At 48.7% G+C, this 19,709-nt stretch overlaps 1 protein-coding gene across 4 annotated transcripts in view; it reads right to left on the reverse strand.

Moving 5' to 3' along the window:
- The window catches only part of ccdc24 (coiled-coil domain containing 24), an 88,683-nt gene that overhangs the window by 18,629 nt on the left and 50,345 nt on the right, over positions 1–19,709 (reverse strand). For all 4 annotated transcript variants that reach the window (XM_069938850.1, XM_069938851.1, XM_069938852.1 and 1 more), the window contains 3 exons: positions 19,509–19,601; positions 7,384–7,438; positions 521–590 (listed from right to left, as the gene is read on the reverse strand). In XM_069938850.1, the coding sequence (XP_069794951.1) occupies positions 521–590; positions 7,384–7,438; positions 19,509–19,601 (218 nt within the window). The remainder of the gene's footprint in view (positions 1–520; positions 591–7,383; positions 7,439–19,508; positions 19,602–19,709) is intronic.

A 19,709-nucleotide genomic window follows, 5' to 3' on the forward strand; every position in this document is an offset into this window, starting at 1 on the left:
AGAAGATCACATAACAAAGAAAAAATATGAATCCTTTCTTAAGATTTGGCAACCCTACCTGCATTACATAGGTGCAAGGATATAGGTGCGGTCCTTTGCGCTTTGCCACCTGCTCCTCCCCCCCTCAATTCTTCACCTCTCAGGGGGTTGATGGGATGGAATTCCAATCACGTCAAGTCAAGATGAATATAAGAGACCTGAGAGACTGATTTTTGGCTCCAGCAGACTATGAATAATATGTTTTTCTTTTTCCTTTTTTGTCCTTGATAAAAGTCCTTTTTTTTTAACGTTAAACAAATGGCTTTGTCATTTTATGTGAGTTAAATCCTTTAATTAAATGGTCACTGTATTCCTTTCCTTTTATCAGTTTGTGTTGTGGGGGGAGGGAGAGATAAAACCAGACTCAGTAGAGAGAATGTAAATACACTTGATAATTGTAATTGTTGAAATTATTGAAATTCTCTGGAAAAATTATAAATAAAATATTCATAAAAAGCATGAAACCCACAATAGCACATACCTGCAATTGACGGCACTGTGGTTTGTACCTCAAGGTTCAAGCTGCAATTATGCTCTTCTTCTAAACACTCCTACAGACAACACAAAACAATGCTATAGTTCTGTTTCCGAAATAACTTAAAACAAGTTTTTCCTGTTCACATTCCAAAGTAACAAACTTTCAATGGTAAATTAGAGAATATTTTGATTTAATTTTTTTTTTAAAGGATTATAGCCAAGTTGTTTGTTTTTTAATTTTACTACGAACATCAATCTTTCGTCTTTCACAGTGGTGTTCATTGTAAAAGTTTCTCAATGTTCAGTACATTATTTTTCTTTCTTCCGAATGATATTGTGATCCAGGGAGGTATGACGAGGTATCTGAGGCAGGCACTTGGCCTCTACAAGGTAAAGGTCAATTCGCCAGGCCACAATGCAGGTTTGTTGACAGTTATGTGCACTACATGATGTGCAAACATTGTGGAGAAAAAAGGAACTTTAAATCAAAAATAGGCATGCTGGTTTTGAAGAATAAGATATTTAGGATTCGTGATAGCTAAATATTCCAAGGAATAATGATCCTTTAAAACTCCACAGGAGGGTAAAAAAACACTGCAATAAATACAACCAAAACAATCCAAATGAAAAATAGTGAAACAGATGTGGTTAGAAATCTTGTATATTTGTAGATAGGAGCTGTTTTATCCAGATGCTAAATATTCATCAGTGATTACTTCAGAAAATAGATCCATGGAGTCATAATGAAAGCAAATGGTTTGAGATGTTAAATGAATAGTAATGTTTTATATTTTCACAGTAAATAAATTGCATTTCCCCTCAAGGCAAATAAACTTTCACTGAAGCAAGATGAAAGCTTGCTGAAATAAATAGAAGATTGATCAGTATCCAGAGGGAAAAAAAAAACAACTTAAGGCTTAACTAATGGAATACATTTGGTTAGTTTGAAATCCAAATTGAAAAAAAAAGTTAATTTGATAAAGAACATTGAGAAATTTGTTTGCTGCCCATTCTAACTAGAGTAACCCATGGGTTTTTAGTTTGTTTCCAAGAAATTCTTAAGTATATTAACAGCAGTTTCAAGCGGAAATGAAACAAAACTTACTAAAACGAAAGTCAAACAGTGGTGGTGTTATTTTCACCAAGGAAGTAGGTTCAAATATCCATAAAACAGAAAAGCCCATGTAACCTGGACATCCTGAAGAATTTAATGATAAGATCACATTTTATCTTCTCTATTTCATGACCACCAGCCAACCAGCCATAGCCTAGATAGTTGATGGGCAGAAAATCTGTTGTGTTTTGCTAGAACTGGGGAGAAGAGAGGGATCAGAATGATGAGGGGCTGCAGAGGAAGGAAGTGGTTGGTTATATTGGGGAATGTTGGTTGATGAGATATTTGAAATGGAAGCTTGGAGTTGGGGAGCTGGGTTTACAAAAATTGAAGAGATACAAGGTGCAATGTGGCATGGAGACCATTTTGCAGTAGAGTGGGGTTGTGCATTCTGCCTTGCTTGAGCAATCGAAGAGCAATAATTTGTGGGCCCCCTGTTCAAAAAAGTTCTGGAAAGGCATTTAACAAAATGATCAATCTTCACGTTTGAACCTGCATATCTTTATTACACACATGCAACTTAATATGAGAGAGCGGGACGAGGGGGGGGGAGAGAGCGGGGCGAGGGGGGGGGAGAGAGCGGGGCGAGGGGGGGGGAGAGAGCGGGGCGAGGGGGGGGGAGAGAGCGGGGCGAGGGGGGGGAGAGAGCGGGGCGAGGGGGGGGAGAGAGCGGGGCGAGGGGGGGGAGAGAGCGGGGCGAGGGGGGGGGAGAGAGCGGGGCGAGGGGGGGAGAGCGGGGCGAGGGGGGAGAGCGGGGCGAGGGGGGAGAGCGGGGCGAGGGGGGAGAGCGGGGCGAGGGGGGAGAGCGGGGCGAGGGGGGAGAGCGGGGCGAGGGGGGAGAGCGGGGCGAGGGGGGAGAGCGGGGCGAGGGGGGAGAGCGGGGCGAGGGGGAGAGGGGGGCGAGGGGGGAGAGCGGGGCGAGGGGGGAGAGCGGGGCGAGGGGGGAGAGCGGGGCGAGGGGGGCGAGGGGGGCGAGGGGGGCGAGGGGGGCGAGGGGGGCGAGGGGGCAGAGCGGGGCGAGGGGGGAGAGCGGGGCGAGGGGGGAGAGCGGGGCGGGGGAGAGCGGGGCGAGGGGGGAGAGCGGGGCGAGGGGGGAGAGCGGGGCGAGGGGGGAGAGCGGGGCGAGGGGGGAGAGCGGGGCGAGGGGGGAGAGCGGGGCGAGGGGGGAGAGCGGGGCGAGGGGGGAGAGCGGGGCGAGGGGGGAGAGAGGGGCGAGGGGGGAGAGAGGGGCGAGGGGGGAGAGAGGGGCGAGGGGGGAGAGAGGGGCGAGGGGGGAGAGGGGGGCGAGGGGGGAGAGGGGGGCGAGGGGGGAGAGGGGGGCGAGACGGGAGAGGGGGGCGAGGGGGGCGAGGGGGGCGAGGGGGGAGAGGGGGGCGAGGGGGGCGAGGGGGGCGAGGGGGGCGAGGGGGGCGAGGGGGGCGAGGGGGGCGAGGGGGGCGAGGGGGGCGAGGGGGGCGAGGGGGGCGAGGGGGGCGAGGGGGGCGAGGGGGGCGAGGGGGGCGAGGGGGGCGAGGGGGGCGAGGGGGGCGAGGGGGGCGAGGGGGGCGAGGGGGAGAGGGGGGCGAGGGGGAGAGGGGGAGAGGGGGGCGAGGGGGAGAGGGGGGCGAGGGGGGAGAGGGGGGCGAGGGGGGAGAGGGGGGCGAGGGGGGAGAGGGGGGCGAGGGGGGAGAGGGGGGCGAGGGGGGAGAGGGGGGCGAGGGGGGAGAGTGGGGCGAGGGGGGGAGAGGGGCGAGGGGGGGAGAGGGGCGAGGGGGGGAGAGGGGCGAGGGGGGGAGAGGGGCGAGGGGGGAGAGAGGGGCGAGGGGGGAGAGAGGGGCGAGGGGGGAGAGAGGGGCGAGGGGGGAGAGAGGGGCGAGGGGGGAGAGAGGGGCGAGGGGGGAGAGAGGGGCGAGGGGGGAGAGAGGGGCGAGGGGGGAGAGAGGGGCGAGGGGGGAGAGAGGGGCGAGGGGGGAGAGAGGGGCGAGGGGGGAGAGAGGGGCGAGGGGGGAGAGGGGGGCGAGGGGGGAGAGGGGGGCGAGGGGGGAGAGGGGGGCGAGGGGGGAGAGGGGGGCGAGGGGGGCGAGGGGGGCGAGGGGGGCGAGGGGGGCGAGGGGGGCGAGGGGGGAGTGAGGGGCGAGGGGGGAGAGAGGGGCGAGGGGGGAGAGAGGGGCGAGGGGGGAGAGAGGGGCGAGGGGGGAGAGAGGGGCGAGGGGGGAGAGAGGGGCGAGGGGGGAGAGAGGGGCGAGGGGGGAGAGAGGGGCGAGGGGGGAGAGAGGGGCGAGGGGGGAGAGAGGGGCGAGGGGGGAGAGAGGGGCGAGGGGGGAGAGAGGGGCGAGGGGGGAGAGAGGGGCGAGGGGGGAGAGAGGGGCGAGGGGGGAGAGAGGGGCGAGGGGGGAGAGAGGGGCGAGGGGGGAGAGAGGGGCGAGGGGGGAGAGAGGGGCGAGGGGGGAGAGAGGGGCGAGGGGGGAGAGAGGGGCGAGGGGGGAGAGAGGGGCGAGGGGGGAGAGAGGGGCGAGGGGGGAGAGAGGGGCGAGGGGGGAGAGAGGGGCGAGGGGGGAGAGAGGGGCGAGGGGGGAGAGAGGGGCGAGGGGGGAGAGAGGGGCGAGGGGGGAGAGAGGGGCGAGGGGGGAGAGAGGGGCGAGGGGGGAGAGAGGGGCGAGGGGGGAGAGAGGGGCGAGGGGGGAGAGAGGGGCGAGGGGGGAGAGAGGGGCGAGGGGGGAGAGAGGGGCGAGGGGGGAGAGAGGGGCGAGGGGGGAGAGAGGGGCGAGGGGGGAGAGAGGGGCGAGGGGGGAGAGAGGGGCGAGGGGGGAGAGAGGGGCGAGGGGGGAGAGAGGGGCGAGGGGGGAGAGAGGGGCGAGGGGGGAGAGAGGGGCGAGGGGGGAGAGAGGGGCGAGGGGGGAGAGAGGGGCGAGGGGGGAGAGAGGGGCGAGGGGGGAGAGAGGGGCGAGGGGGGAGAGAGGGGCGAGGGGGGAGAGAGGGGCGAGGGGGGAGAGAGGGGCGAGGGGGGAGAGAGGGGCGAGGGGGGAGAGAGGGGCGAGGGGGGAGAGAGGGGCGAGGGGGGAGAGAGGGGCGAGGGGGGAGAGAGGGGCGAGGGGGGAGAGAGGGGCGAGGGGGGAGAGAGGGGCGAGGGGGGAGAGAGGGGCGAGGGGGGAGAGAGGGGCGAGGGGGGAGAGAGGGGCGAGGGGGAGAGAGGGGCGAGGGGGAGAGAGGGGCGAGGGGGGAGAGAGGGGCGAGGGGGGAGAGAGGGGCGAGGGGGGAGAGAGGGGCGAGGGGGGAGAGAGGGGCGAGGGGGGAGAGAGGGGCGAGGGGGGAGAGAGGGGCGAGGGGGGAGAGAGGGGCGAGGGGGGAGAGAGGGGCGAGGGGGGAGAGAGGGGCGAGGGGGGAGAGAGGGGCGAGGGGGGAGAGAGGGGCGAGGGGGGAGAGAGGGGCGAGGGGGGAGAGAGGGGCGAGGGGGGAGAGAGGGGCGAGGGGGGAGAGAGGGGCGAGTGGGGAGAGAGGGGCGAGGGGGGAGAGAGGGGCGAGGGGGGAGAGAGGGGCGAGGGGGGAGAGAGGGGCGAGGGGGGAGAGAGGGGCGAGGGGGGAGAGAGGGGCGAGGGGGGAGAGAGGGGCGAGGGGGGAGAGAGGGGCGAGGGGGGAGAGAGGGGCGAGAGGGAGAGAGGGGCGAGAGGGGAGAGAGGGGCGAGGGGGGAGAGAGGGGCGAGGGGGGAGAGAGGGGCGAGGGGGGAGAGAGGGGCGAGGGGGGAGAGAGGGGCGAGGGGGGAGAGAGGGGCGAGGGGGGAGAGAGGGGCGAGGGGGGAGAGAGGGGCGAGGTGGAGAGAGGGGCGAGGGGGGGAGAGGGGCGAGGGGGGGAGAGGGGCGAGGGGGGAGAGAGGGGCGAGGGGGAGAGTGGGGCGAGGGGGAGAGTGGGGCGAGGGGGAGAGTGGGGCGAGGGGGAGAGTGGGGCGAGGGGGAGAGTGGGGCGAGGGGGAGAGTGGGGCGAGGGGGAGAGTGGGGCGAGGGGGAGAGTGGGGCGAGGGGGAGAGTGGGGCGAGGGGGAGAGTGGGGCGAGGGGGAGAGTGGGGCGAGGGGGAGAGTGGGGCGAGGGGGAGAGTGGGGCGGGTGCGAGGGGAGCGCAAGAGGGCTAGAGAGTGAGGGCGAGAGAGTGAGCGGGTTGACGGGATACTGGCTGGAAGGGTACCTGGCATCAGAACCAGGATGCAAGAGGGTGTCAATGGCGCTGAAGTGCTCCTAATCATGTCGGAAGTTTGAATCTGGAGCTTGGGTTGCTGATGGTTTGGACTGGACTGTGTTGCTGCAGAGGCTGCGAGAGCGCTGGAGGTGAATCCACAATTCTCTGACTGTAAGATGCGTTTCAGGAAATTTCTGTTGATGGCAAATCTGTCTGCCTTACAGCAAGATAGAAGGCAATTTATTGTAATGAGACACTGTTTTTATTACATGACAATAAATTGAATCTTGAAATTGAATCTTGAACTTTCCGTCCTACTATCTCAATTCATTAACAATGGGAAACTCGTGCTGGAGATGATAAATTCAAAGCTAATGAATATTCATTCAAAAAAGGCTTCATTAATGATGCAAAAGGATCAATCCAAGCCAACAAGTGGAGTTGGGTTGTGATCTTGATATAAATATTATTCAATTTAATTACCTTACTCTTACTACAAGCTTCTTTGGATACCAAGATAATTCCCTTGCATTTATATCCAAAAGGGAAAATGAAGCCTCCACTTCTCATCGCAAAAGGTTACAGATTATATAGTGCAGCACTCCCTCAGTTTGGAATAGACGTTGTTCACGATTCTGCAGCTTTTTAGCTTTTTGAATTTGAACAGTTCAAGTTAATTCAGTAGTGTATAGAGTTAAACCCTTTTTTGTAGCAAGCCATCTGACATATTCTGTTTGCTGTGATTGAAGTAAAGATTGGAGTGGAGGAAATAGGAAGGGTTAATTACAGTTGCACAGGATGTTGGTGAAGTCCCTTCTGAAACACCATCTCCTTACCTCAAAAAGGATGTCGTAGTATTGGAGGCAGTCCAAAGGAGATTCATCGGGCAAATTTGAGGATGTGAGGGTTGTCCTATTATGAGAGTTGAGACAGTTTGGGTCTATATTTCTTAGAGTTTTAAAACATACAAAATCTTAAAGGGTATGTAGAGATGCTTAAACTAGTGGGAGAGTCACAAACAACGGGATTTAGCTCCAAAAAAAAGGGGCTGTTTATTTATAATTGAAATGTGTAAAAACCTCTCCCAATGGATCTCTGGAATTCTCTGCCCTGGAGGGTAGCAGAGGCCAGGTTATTCAAAATATTTAAGATGGAGACAATAAATATTTGAAAGATCAAAGAATGAGGATGAAGGGGGACTGGTTCAGAAGATGTATTGAGGTCAACACAGATCAGCCATGATCATATTGAATGTCAGGGTAAGCTCCAATGGGGCCTAGTGGCCAACTCCTGCTCCTATTTTCTTCCATCCTTGAGATGTTGGGTGCAAGGGATGGAAAAGAGGATTGCAAAGCAAATAGTGATTCCACATTTACAAGTAACCAATCCTGCACAAACATCAAAACATTGCACTTCATTTAAAACCTGTTGTTAACATATGCATTTTTTGTAGAAAATTCCATTTCAAACTGCAATGTTAAATAGGACTGCATTCAAATATAAAAAAGATTTATGAATAAGATCTCAGAGATAAACAAGACAAAATAAATTTATCATAAAACAAATAATTAATGAATTGTATCAAAAGATTTCAAAGACTTTTTACCTGCAAGAACTGGATATATTTCTCCAACATTTTGGATTCTTCTTGCAAAATGGATCTGCAGAATATAAGGATACATACTCAATATTTAAAAGAATTGCTTAAAATATCCAAAGGGCAACTAACCAATGTTAGAGCAATAAGTCTACAATTGGAGGTCATAATCTAGATTGTCCAAATATTTTTTTTTAAAATAGTAATAGCTAAAATTAGATCTCTCTCCAATTTTCATCTTGTATTGTTCATCCATAATTTCAATCTCCTAAAATTAAAATGCTGCAGAAATGATATGTTGACATTCTTTTTCACAAGCATTTAGACATTGACAAAATAAAAACTCAGAATGAGGGGGGGGGGGGGGAAATCACAGAATATACAACTCCGGAACAATTCCTTTAGTCAATGAAGTCTGAACCAAACATAATGCCAAAATTAAAATCCTGCTGCACAGGATAAGTATTGCTCTCTTTGCTGAATTTCCACGACTATCTGGAGGCCGGAAACACAACTATTGTATCTGTTTTCACCACTAACCCAGCAGCCCATTCCAGATATTCAACACTTCTTGAGTCAATAAATTTACCTCACACATCTCCTTTAAACTCCACTCCATCCTGCACTTTAAATGTATTCCCTCGAGTATGTGATTTTTTTTTAACCTGGGAAAAGAGATTTTACCTATCCTATCTATGCTTCTCATAATTTTATAAAGATCATGTCTTCCCTCAGCCTCTGACATGCCAGAGAAAACAATCTAGGCTTGTCCAACCTCTCCACATAGCTCATGTCACCTAACCCAGCATTCTGATAAATCGCCAAAGCCTTGACATCCTTCTTGCAAGAGGGAGACCAGAAATGCATACCATACTCTAAGCATAGTCTATCCAAAATTTTACATTCCTTCAAGATTATTTCTTCACCCTTGTATTCAATGCCCCAACCAATAAAGACAAACATGTCATACACCAAGTTTACCACTGCCCCCCCCCACCCCTCCCCACCACTTTCATGGCCTCTTTTAAGGTACTATGGATCAGGACTCCCAGATCCCTCTGCACATCAGTGCTTTTAAGACTCCTGCCATTGACTGTATAATTAATGCATGTGCATCATTTGTCTACATGTGTTATGTCTGTAGATGTTTTTGCACCTAGGACTGGAGAACACTGATTCATCTAGTTGTACAATCGAATGATAATAAACTTGAACTTGAATTTCCCCTTAGATTTAACCTCCCAAAATGCAACACCTCACACTTGTTTAGATAAAACCTCAGCTGGCATTTCTCTGCCCACATTTATAACTGATCTATATCCTGTTGTATTCTTTGATAGCCCTCTACACTTTCCACTGTTCCACCAGTGTCTTCTGAAAACTTACTAACCTACTCATCCACTTTTTCATCCAAGTCATTGATGTACAGCATATCACAAACGATAAGCAACCCATCAATGATGTGTGGAATACCACTGGTCGCAGACCTACAGTCGAATAGCATTATTTCATTACTACCTCTTGTCTTAGATAACAATTCCGAAACCAAACAATCAATCCTCTCTGTGCATCCCCTGCAGCTGTACCTTCTGTACCATGAGGGACCTTGTAGGGACCTGTGCCTACCTTTCATAGAAATATCACAAATTCTCAGATCTAAGCATTAAAGATGCCTCTCAGAGTACACAGTATAATTTGGGCTACTTATTTAAGAAAGGATGTGCTGGCATTGGAGAGGGTTCAGAGAGGTTCACAATAATGATTCATGGAATGAAGGGATTAATCTATGAGAAATGTTTGATGGCTTTTCAACTGTACTCCTCGAGTTCAGAAGAATAAGTTGTGACTTCAGAAATATTTTGAATGTTGGAAAGCCTGGACAAAGTAGATGTAGCAAAGTTGTTTCCCATGGTAGGAGAGTCTAGGCCAAGAGGACACAGCTTTAGGATTGAACAGCGCCCATTTAAAACAGTGATGTGAAGGAATTTCATTCAAAAGAGAATGGTGAACCTCTGGAATTTGCTCCCATGCGTGGCTGTGGAGGTCAGTCATTAGGAATATTTAAGAAGAGATTGATACGTATCTGAATAGTCAAGAGTTATGGGGAGAAGGCAGGGGAGAGGAGCTGAGTTGGAGAATGGATCAGCTTCTGATGGAATGGAGGAGCGGACTTGATGGGCCAAATGGCCTACATCTCCAAAATTTTATGGTCTCGTATAGTCTGAAAATGCTGATTGAAAATGTTGCTCCTCCTTATAGACCCACAGATTCAATAAAAATAATCAGACAAATTATCTTCAGATTAATTTGAACATTCACAGTGGTTGATGCGTACATCAAGCTTAAAATTTATCATTCATTCTTTTCTTAGTCTATTCCCAACAACATAATGGCATAGGCACCATCTTTTAGGAACACATCTTCTGATTACACAAGTAACAGTTTTGGTTTTTTTTAAAACATAGCCAGATATCCAGCAAAAGGAAGTTTCTATGTTGCTACATTGCATGAAATACAAAGCACATGACAGAGGGACAATGATAAATGTAAAGTATTTGTTTTGTTTGTACATTCTACCCTGACAGATATGCAAAATTCCATTACAAGTTTGACAATTTTGTATTTTCATTTGTTTTTATCCCCCTTACACTAGATACATACAGACAATACACACAAAACTTATATTTTAATATTTGTAGTTTCACTTTTTGAAATATACAAGATATATCCAATTTTATTGTTGTTCAATCCAGAATCCTGTCACCCTGATCTAAACTGGTAATTCACTACAGTACTGAGTAAATGCTATCTTGTTGTATTACCATCATTCAAATGAAACGATAAATTGAATGCCCATCTGAAGTGGCAGACAGGTCTTTAAGAAACCAATAAAGGGGAAAGGTACAACATTGTGTCAAAGCTACTCAACGATTAGAAACTAAATACTCATACAGATAAAAGCAATGACATTTGCAGATGTTATATGGTTTGATGTCATGTAATCAGAATGTCTCATGATGAAACTTCCAAAAGTACTTCCAACTAATGTTGGCAAATCAAAATACTGTTATATCAATTAAGTTGTAAAATAAAGGCAATAAGCACGTCTTTATTTAGAGCCTTTAATTTTTCTTAACAACCAAAGTACTTCATTTCAAACTGTTGTTTTTACAATTTTTCTTGCAGTAAAAAGGACAAATTGAGCACATCATACTAAGAAAATAGCAAAACAATATTGATTGGATAATGACTGAGAATTCCAGAAGCAATTACTTTTTTTTCTCCCCAGTGTTACATGGCTGAAATGTTCGTTTCCAACCAGGAACAGTGACAATCGTTACCACTTCCAGATTTCCTTCAAAAATGAGAACCATCATTCAGGAAACAAATCATATTTCATATGCACCCAGAGCATATCAAATTGAATCATTCCCTAAGCATCCCCATTTGAAACGTTAGTCTACTTTATTCCAAGGATTGCTTAGAACTTAGGTTTCAAAACATTTTTAATGCACAGGGCACTGCTGTAAGTCTCGTACCAACAGTAGATGCCAGTGGCTAGGTGGCTTTACAAGACAAGCGTGAAAGACTACTCTACAAGCCTACTGTATTATGTTGGAGCTAAAAGGTCAATTAAAAGATGAAGACAAAAAGAAGTAGTTTGAAAATTAAATGTAACAAAGAATACCATCAGGAGTACAATGAAAATCTGTATTTTGATAGCTGACATGATGAAAATGTAAAAACATAAAAGTAATATAAAACATATCTGCAGGCTCGATGGGCCATTTTTGGCCTACTCCTGTTCCTACTTCCTATAAAAGTAAACTGAAGTAATGAAATAGGAGCTAACAGGCTTTGTCCTATAGCTCATGAAGGACATTTCTGGCACACCACCATCATAAATAAATGAAATTCTGCACACCTGCAAAGAACAGGTAAGGGGACAAGGGTGAATGACAGTAAAATTAACTAATAATTTATCTTTTGCTAGTTATCCAAAGGAACTGTTACAGTCATTCTAAACTGCCTGACTTGTACGTAATGGAATCAAATTTAATAACTGGAGAAAACAGGCTGTGAATCTCCTATAATTTTTATTTGTTATGAAATCGCTTTGAGATTAGGAGGTAATGAAGAGAACCACCATGATAAATTCATTGAACACAGCTGAGATTGAAATAAACCCTTAATTTGTCATCAGTCTGTCTTGGAACAGGAAGGCAAGTGTGCATTCCTGTTTCTGGCTATGAGTATTTGCATTAGGATTTTTGCAGTGGAAACAGACAACTGTAGTTACACCACAGGAAGCCATTCATTACATCACGTCAGCACCAATGTTTTAACAGAGCAACTCACAAGTTCCATTGTTGCCATTACCTACACTCAGGCCAGCCCTTTGTAACTCTCCAAAGTTTTCTCACTAAAGATTTATCCAACTTTCTCTTGGAAGACACAATGGAATAAACCCTTCACCATAAAATCAGGCCAGATTAACGCCGCTGCATATCTTTCCTTTTATTTTGAACTTGTTAGCTCCCAGCCTTGACTCCTCCACCAAAAGGGCCAGTCTCCCATGATGCACACCAGTTTATCTATCCATTGGATCTTCCCTCACGTTTCTCTGAAGAAAATTCTTCATCTTCTCTAATACACCTTTGCAAATGTAATCCTTCATCCAAGGAATCATTCTCATAACTTCTGTAAAAAAAATTCCAGAGACAAGAAGTGCACCATTTCAGAAACAAATAGCACCATAGAATGTTGCAGCACAGAAACATGCCCTTCGGCCCTTCAAGTCTGTGCCAAACCATCACTCCCCCCCCCAGTTCCACTGAACTAGACCTTGACCGTAACCCTCCAATCCAAATTGTCCAAACTCTTCTTAAAAATTAAAATTGGGCCAGCATTCACCACTTCAGCTGGCAGCTCGTTCCACACTCCTACCAGTCTCTGTCTGAAGAAGTTCTCCCTAATATCCCCTCTAAACTTTTCCCCTTTCATCTTTAACCCATGTCTTCTGGTTTGTATCAGTGGAAAAAGCCCACCTACATTTACTCTGTCTATCCCCCTCATAATGTTAAATACCTCTATCAAATCTCCCTTCATTCCCTGTAATTCAGTTCCTGAAATCTAGGCAATATTCAAGTAAATCTTTTCTGTACTCTTTCAATCTTATTGATACCTTTCCTATAGTTAGGTGACCAAAACTACACAAAATACTCCAAATTTGGCCTCACCAGTGTCTTGTACAATTTTACCATAACATTCCAACCTGTATACTCAACCTTTTATCCAGGATTCCAAACACTGGCAACCTCTAAAAACTGGCACATTTTTTTGGTAGATGACATTACATATGAGTAATGTTAATTTCCCATAATAAATTTTCCATTTTCAGAGGGAGAAGACCCCACCCCCCAAGTCTCCTTCGCCCACATTCCGACTGGGGCTCTCTCTTACCTTCGGTGGAAATGTGACTCTTGGCCCCCAGCACCCAGTGGGAGAGAAGCAAGCGGCGACTGGCTGGAAGCACTCTGAAGCATGGGGGATTAAGGGTAACAAAGACGCCCATTGCTGCTGCTTCGAGCTGTCGCCACAATCCGGTGTGGCTCTCCGTAAACTCCGGGCTCGGCAGCACTGCACCCCTGCCGCCACGTTAGGAGTTAGATGGGGGGTGGCAATGGATGGCACTGTGCTGCCAGGGTGTACAACCCTTTGATTTCTGATCTTGCATGCAATCTTCATTTCATCTTTTACCCCCTCCACTTCCCCAACTACTCTGATACCATGGTTCCCATCCCCCTACAAATTGAGTTTAAACCCCTTGGAGCAGCACTAGCAAAGCTTCCTGCAAGAATATTAGTGTCCCCCCCAGATCAGGTGCAAACTGCTGCATTAGACCAAGTCCCACTTTCCTGGAAGAGAGTCCAATGATCCAGAAACACGACTCTTGCACCAAGTCTTTAGCCACATGTTAAGCAGCATAATCCTCCTATTTTTAACCTCACTAACATGTGGCATTCCTGAGATCACAACCCTAGAGTCCTGTCTTTCAACCTTGTGCCTAATCCCCTGTATTCTCCTTGTAGGACCTCCTCACCCTTCCCACCTATGTCATTGGTCCCTATATGGAGCATGACATCTGGCTGCTCACTCTCTCTTCTGAGAATGCCGTGAACCTGATCTGAGATACCTCTGGCACCAGGAAGGCAACGTACCATCTGGGATACTCTATCTCTTCCACAGAGCCTCTTATCTGTTCCCTTAACTATGGAATCCCCTATCACTACAACACTCTTCTTAGCAATGGGGCCAGACTCTGAGCCAGAGACCTGATCGTCATGACTTATTGAGTAAATTCCTGAAAATACATCCAAAAGCTTTTACTGCTTATTTTCTGTGAGAGAATCCCAAGATGACATCACTTTTGGGAAATGAAGAGAAAAATACATAACATAATAATAATCTAGCGAAATGAGCTCCATTAGTATCTTCAGTCTTGCTGAATATAAGACAGCAGAAGAAGAAAACTTTATATTCTGTACATGCCAGTGTAGCCTAGGCTACAATATTTTAACAGACTAAGTACATCAGTGATAGGTCAGAGACATCAGATTAAACTGTGGACAGGCTTTTCTTCACTACATATCTAACTGGAGCAGTTTACTTACTTTGATTTTTTTTTCCTCAGTTAATCTTGTTCAAGATGACTTGCTTCCACTACTCTAATTTTATGGGTTCTGAGATGGCTAATGAGGCCAATGTAGAAATAGCAGATGGGACATAAAATAGCTAATGGTGTGGGAGGTGGGTATTATGCAGGGCTTCTGTGTGCTCTCAATGCATGGACTTGAAATTCCCAAATACTCCGTCTCCATTTGAGAGGGCATGGGTTGGCAGTTACCAGGAGTCAGTGGTAACATATTGTAGAGCGCATCGAAAGAACCAAAGACTTGTTGATCCAAACCAAGGCTTTTATTAACTAAAAGACTGGAGCATATTACAAGTAGGTCAACCAGTCCAGAATGACCTGGTCTGGCTGGAGCAATCCTTTTAAGACCTGCCAGTAGGTGTGGCTACACTCTCAGCCAATCACAGTCATCCTACACTACCATCTGTACATATAGACATTGGTGATAGAATCTGTACTATCACATTCACCCCTTCTTTGAGAACCGACCCCAGGGTGGGTGGAGATTAGGGGCTGTACCGGTCAGGGGGCCTGACCATCCCGCGTGATCGCCGTGGCGCTGGGATTGGGGTCGCCGGAGTCATGTCGCCAGCAGGCTCGTCGGGTGCAGCCACTGCTTCGCTCAATTCCCCAATGGCGTTATCGACAGTCTGGCCTGAGCTGGTGGGGTGGTGCTGGTCCCTCTGTTCAAGCACATGACCTGGGGGTGAAGGAATAGGGGGGAGCTTGGGTTAAAGGAACTGCTGCGCCTGATCCGGCTTGGGCTATGTCCCTTACTGAGACTGTGTCCTCCCGCCCGTCTGGGTACTCAACGAAGGCAATAACGCGGGTTCGCATGGAGCAGAGTCACTCAGTCAACCAAGGGGTCATTCTTTGAGTACCGGATGTGACGTTGTAAGAGGACTGGACCGGGAACCATGAGCCACGCCGGTATGGTTGTACCTGACTCGAATTTCCTCGGAAAAGAGAACATCCTTTCATGGGGGGTGTCATTGGTCGCGGTGCATAGGAGGGAGCGGATAGAGTGTAGGACACTAGTAAGCATGTCCTGCCAGCGAGAGGTGGGGAGTCCTTTAGACCGGAGGGAAACCGTAACCACTTTCTAGACGGTGGCGTTCTCTCTTTCGACTTTCCCATTACCGCGTGGGTTATAGCTGGAGGTCCTGCTTGAAGCAATACCACACTCCAGAAGGTACTGCCGCAGCTCTGTGCTCATAAACGATGACCCCCGTCACTGTGGATGTAACTGGGGTTCCCGAAGATGGCGAAGATGGTGTACAGGGCCTCTATAACTGAGGAGGCAGTCATGTCTGAGCAGGGCACAGCAAATGGGAAGTGGGAGTACTCATCGATGGCTGTAAGGATATAGGTGTTATGGTTGGTCAACGGTAGGGGCCCCTTGAAGTCTACGCTGAGACGCTCAAAGGGGCGGGTGGCTTTGATGACGTGGGTGTTCTCCGGACGGAAGAAGTGGGGCTTACACTCAGCGCACACCGGGCAGGCTTGGGTCATGGAGCGAATCTCTTCGACCGTGTAGGGGAGGTTGCGAGCTTTGACAAAGTGCGCGAACCTAGTGACCCCTGGATGGCAGAGCTCCTCGTGGAGCTCCTCGTTGTATGTTGGTGCAAGTCCTCCTGGAGAGCGCATCTGGCGGGTCGTTGAGTTTACCAGGCCAATACACTATGTCATAATTAAAGGTGGAGAGCTCGATTCTCCACCTGGTGATTTTGTCATTCTTGATCTTACTTCGCTGGGTATTGGTAAACATGAAGGAGACCCCGCGTTGGTTGGTCAGCAGCGTGAAGCGCCTGCCAGTGAGGTAGTGTCTCCAACGACGTACTGCTTCGACTATGTGGCTGTTGTCAACCACCATCCACGGCTTCTCCCTGTTTTTAACCACCATCACCTGGGCCCTCCGTGGACTCGAGCTTGGTTTGATAATGCCCTCGTCCAACTGTCTGTGCACCTCGCTTGTGATAAATTTCCTGTGTTCGTAACTATATTGCCGGCTTTTGGTGGCCACAGGATTCCAGCCAGGGGTGAGGTTTGCGAAAAGCACTGGCGGAGCAAATCAGAGGGTGGAGAGACTACAGGTGAGGCCCTGGGGCACAGGGGTGTGTAGCTTGGGCTGCTGCTGGCAGGAGGTTCCTGGGGTGGAGTGGTTACAGACAGAGAGTGGAGTGTGAGGTCAACGGTAGGGGCCCCTTGAAGTCTACGCTGAGACGCTCAAAGGGGCGGGTGGCTTTGATGACGTGGGTGTTCTCCGGACGGAAGAAGTGGGGCTTACACTCAGCGCACACCGGGCAGGCTTGGGTCATGGAGCGAATCTCTTCGACCGTGTAGGGGAGGTTGCGAGCTTTGACAAAGTGCGCGAACCTAGTGACCCCTGGATGGCAGAGCTCCTCGTGGAGCTCCTCGTTGTATGTTGGTGCAAGTCCTCCTGGAGAGCGCAGGGAAACAGTTTGAAACTGGCACTGAAAATCCAGTCCCTTCCTGGAGAAGGACTAATAGTTTGAAGTCTGTGAACTTTGGACTTTCAGGGTCACCACACAGTACCCCTTTACCCCAGTCGAGTGCGATCTGGTCGCCAATGAAATTCTCTGTGCAGTGGGGAGAATAGCCAGTCCGCAACGGTGGGCCAGGACTGGGCGGATAAAACTGTCAGTTGACCCCAAGTCAAATAAGCAATTGGTATGTGGTGAATCAGATCACCCAATACCGTGTATTTTCCACCATTGACTTACATTCGGTCTATCATCAGCTCCCCATCTGCCGAGAAGACCGACCTTTCACGGCCTTCGAAGCGAATGGGTGGCTGTATCAATTCCTCAGGGTACCCTTTGGGGTCGCAAATGGCGTCACGGTCTTCCAGCGGGAAATGGACCAGATGATGGATCAGAATGGGCTGACTGCTACGTTCCCATATCTGGACAATGTCACCATCTGCGGCCATGTCACGGAGGATCATGATGCCACCCTTGAGAAATTTTTTCAGACTGCAATTCGGCTGAATTTCACCTACAATTTCGATAAGTGTGTCTTCCGGACCACTCGGTTAGCAATTCTGGGTTGTGTGGCACTTTTAAGGTGACACAGGAAGTCCAGACCCAACAACACTGGAGCACACATACAAGTGAAATTTACAGAATTCCCTCCCCTTCAAATGACAGATGTACTATACAATGTTGTTGAACATGTGTAGAATGCGAATGAGGTGCGAGAAATATGCGGTAATTAGGATACACCTTCAGGTTGTATTTTTGCAAAGTCCGTGAGTCTATGAAGCTTTCAGTAGAGCCCATGTTGATTAGGCATTTAATGGAATGCCCGTTCATCTTCACAGTCACTATGGAGTTGCTGAGCTGGTGAGGTCTGTCCTGATCTAGAACCACCAAGGCTAAGTCCCCAGAGACTCTTTGCTCCTCACTTGAGTGGCCCCCACCATCCTGGGTTGCCCTGCTTGGGTAAGATGGCGTCGACCTCATGGTGTGCAAGATGGCTGCCCTCCTTCTTCCTTCAAAGATGATGGCGCTGAGTTTGAATTTGAGTCTTGGCAAGATGGCCACCAAGCCTTTTCACACCATTTCCTCACTGCCACCCTCTGTCGACATGTCATGCAGCAAGTGGATTTGGGTGAATTCAGGGCAGAAGGCTTGGGGCTGGAAGTGGATCCGGGAGTGATGCAGGCTGCCGGCTTCCCTAGGCTTCCCCTCATGCAACAAACCCTTGCCCAATGCCCTTTCTTGCCATAGCTGGAACACACGGCAATGAGATCAGGGATGCTGGCTCTTGCCGCAGAAAAAGCACTCCCCAGCATGGGAAGCAGCAGCCGTTAGGACAGGGGAATGGAAGCAGCCGGTCCTTGGAAGGGGCCACCTGAGTGAGTAAGTGAGCTGGCTTCGAGGTCGTCATTCTCGAGCTTGGCCTGTTCCAGCAATTTGGCCAGCTCAACGTGGCTAGCCAGGTTCTTCTTTCCCAACTGGAGCAGTCACTGCGTCATGTACCTCAATTGGACCCCCACACCAAGAGTGTCCCGGATCTGTTCTTCCTCACGAATGCGGCACATAGCCACTTTGTACATGCACTTCTCGGTAAGCGTCCACAAATCCAGTCTCTCCTGGCAAATGGCCATGTAGAATGTGTCGGTGCCTCGCTAGGTCCTAGTTTTGAAACTTCAGTACCTAGCCTTCAACACCTGAATAGTAGCATCATGTGTACCCTGATGACTGCATACCCTTTTGTTCCTATCCTCAAAATGAGTGGGGACCTCCTCAGTTTATTGGTGTGGAAGGCATCTCTGGTCACGTTCAGGTAAGCCTGGAAGCAGTCTAGCCAGTATGTGAGCTCCTCAGCCAAGTCGGGGTCAGAGGGTCTATCAGTAGTATACCTGGCTTGAGTAGCACTTCCATCGTTAGGGAATAAGCTAATAAAATTGTAGCATGAATAAAAGCTCTCACAACGGGAGAACAAATGCTTTTATTAGCTTATTACTAAGGGTAGGGTCTGACAATTCTGTCTATAACCGCACAATGAGGCCAAGTGGGCTTCTCGTTATCACAAAGGAGGTTGAAGAGTTGTTGACTCTTTTGCTTCCTTCAAAAGACCTCATGGGCTGCCTGTGCTCTTCCTTTTCAAATAAGCTGGTCACATGGTCTCTCCAAGGTTTTTTTGCAAATGTATCAAGTTAAGAACATGTTGTCTTCAAAGGCTGCTGTTAGTTCACAGTCACTTTGCAAAACCTGCAGGTCTTTGCTAAATCTGGTCTCTTAAAGGGACAGTCACTCAGAAAAAAAAATAAATCAGAAAATGGGGGTGGGGGGGTAAAATGTCAATTTGGTCATTCTGTTTTGCTTTGCTTGCAGAGCAAACCAAGTATTTTTGTGCATCCTGTGGACAGAGCAATAAAGAGAATCTTGGAGAAGCAATAGCTGCATTGCTCACTTTTTACCACTCAATTACTTACAGCTGCAGAACTCAGCTACTCTAGTTTCCACGCTGGTCTGATAATTACAAGGTCAGAATATTTCAAACATATTTAAGTAAATTGAAGTGCAAAATAATGCAATTTTCATCCATTTCAAGACAATAAGTTCTTTGCCAAAATAATTATTCTGATTTTTTTTTCAACACCAGATTACCTTTGGAGTCAGGAACTTCCAAATTATTCTTTCCTTCTCTTTGGTCTTTATGGGATGTTCAGTGCAACCCAGATGGTATATTTGGCAACAGATAGAATAATGAGATTTAAAGATAACTGCTGAGTTTTCATATGGAAAACTACATGAAAATAGAACTCTCCAAATTTTTTTAATGAATCACAAATAATTCTCAAATGTACAAATCATGAAGGGAATGATACTTTATTTTATGTCTACACTATTTTAGATACTCTAACTGTAATGAATTAATATTAAAATATTAGAATTAAACCAAAACTCACTGTAAATGCGTCACAATCTCATCAACATTTGTTACATTAACCTTGTCCTTTATGACTTCCACATTATCCTTTAAGTGGGAAAGACATGAAAAACTGGAAAAGAAATAAATTACAAAGTTAGAATGATAAATATATACAAAAATAGCATTTCAGATGGTTATTTGCTGCAAAAACACTTATCCATAAGTTAGTAACTGTGCC

This window comes from Narcine bancroftii, chromosome 5, assembly GCF_036971445.1.
Source record: "Narcine bancroftii isolate sNarBan1 chromosome 5, sNarBan1.hap1, whole genome shotgun sequence".
In the NCBI taxonomy this organism is placed as follows: domain Eukaryota; kingdom Metazoa; phylum Chordata; class Chondrichthyes; order Torpediniformes; family Narcinidae; genus Narcine; species Narcine bancroftii.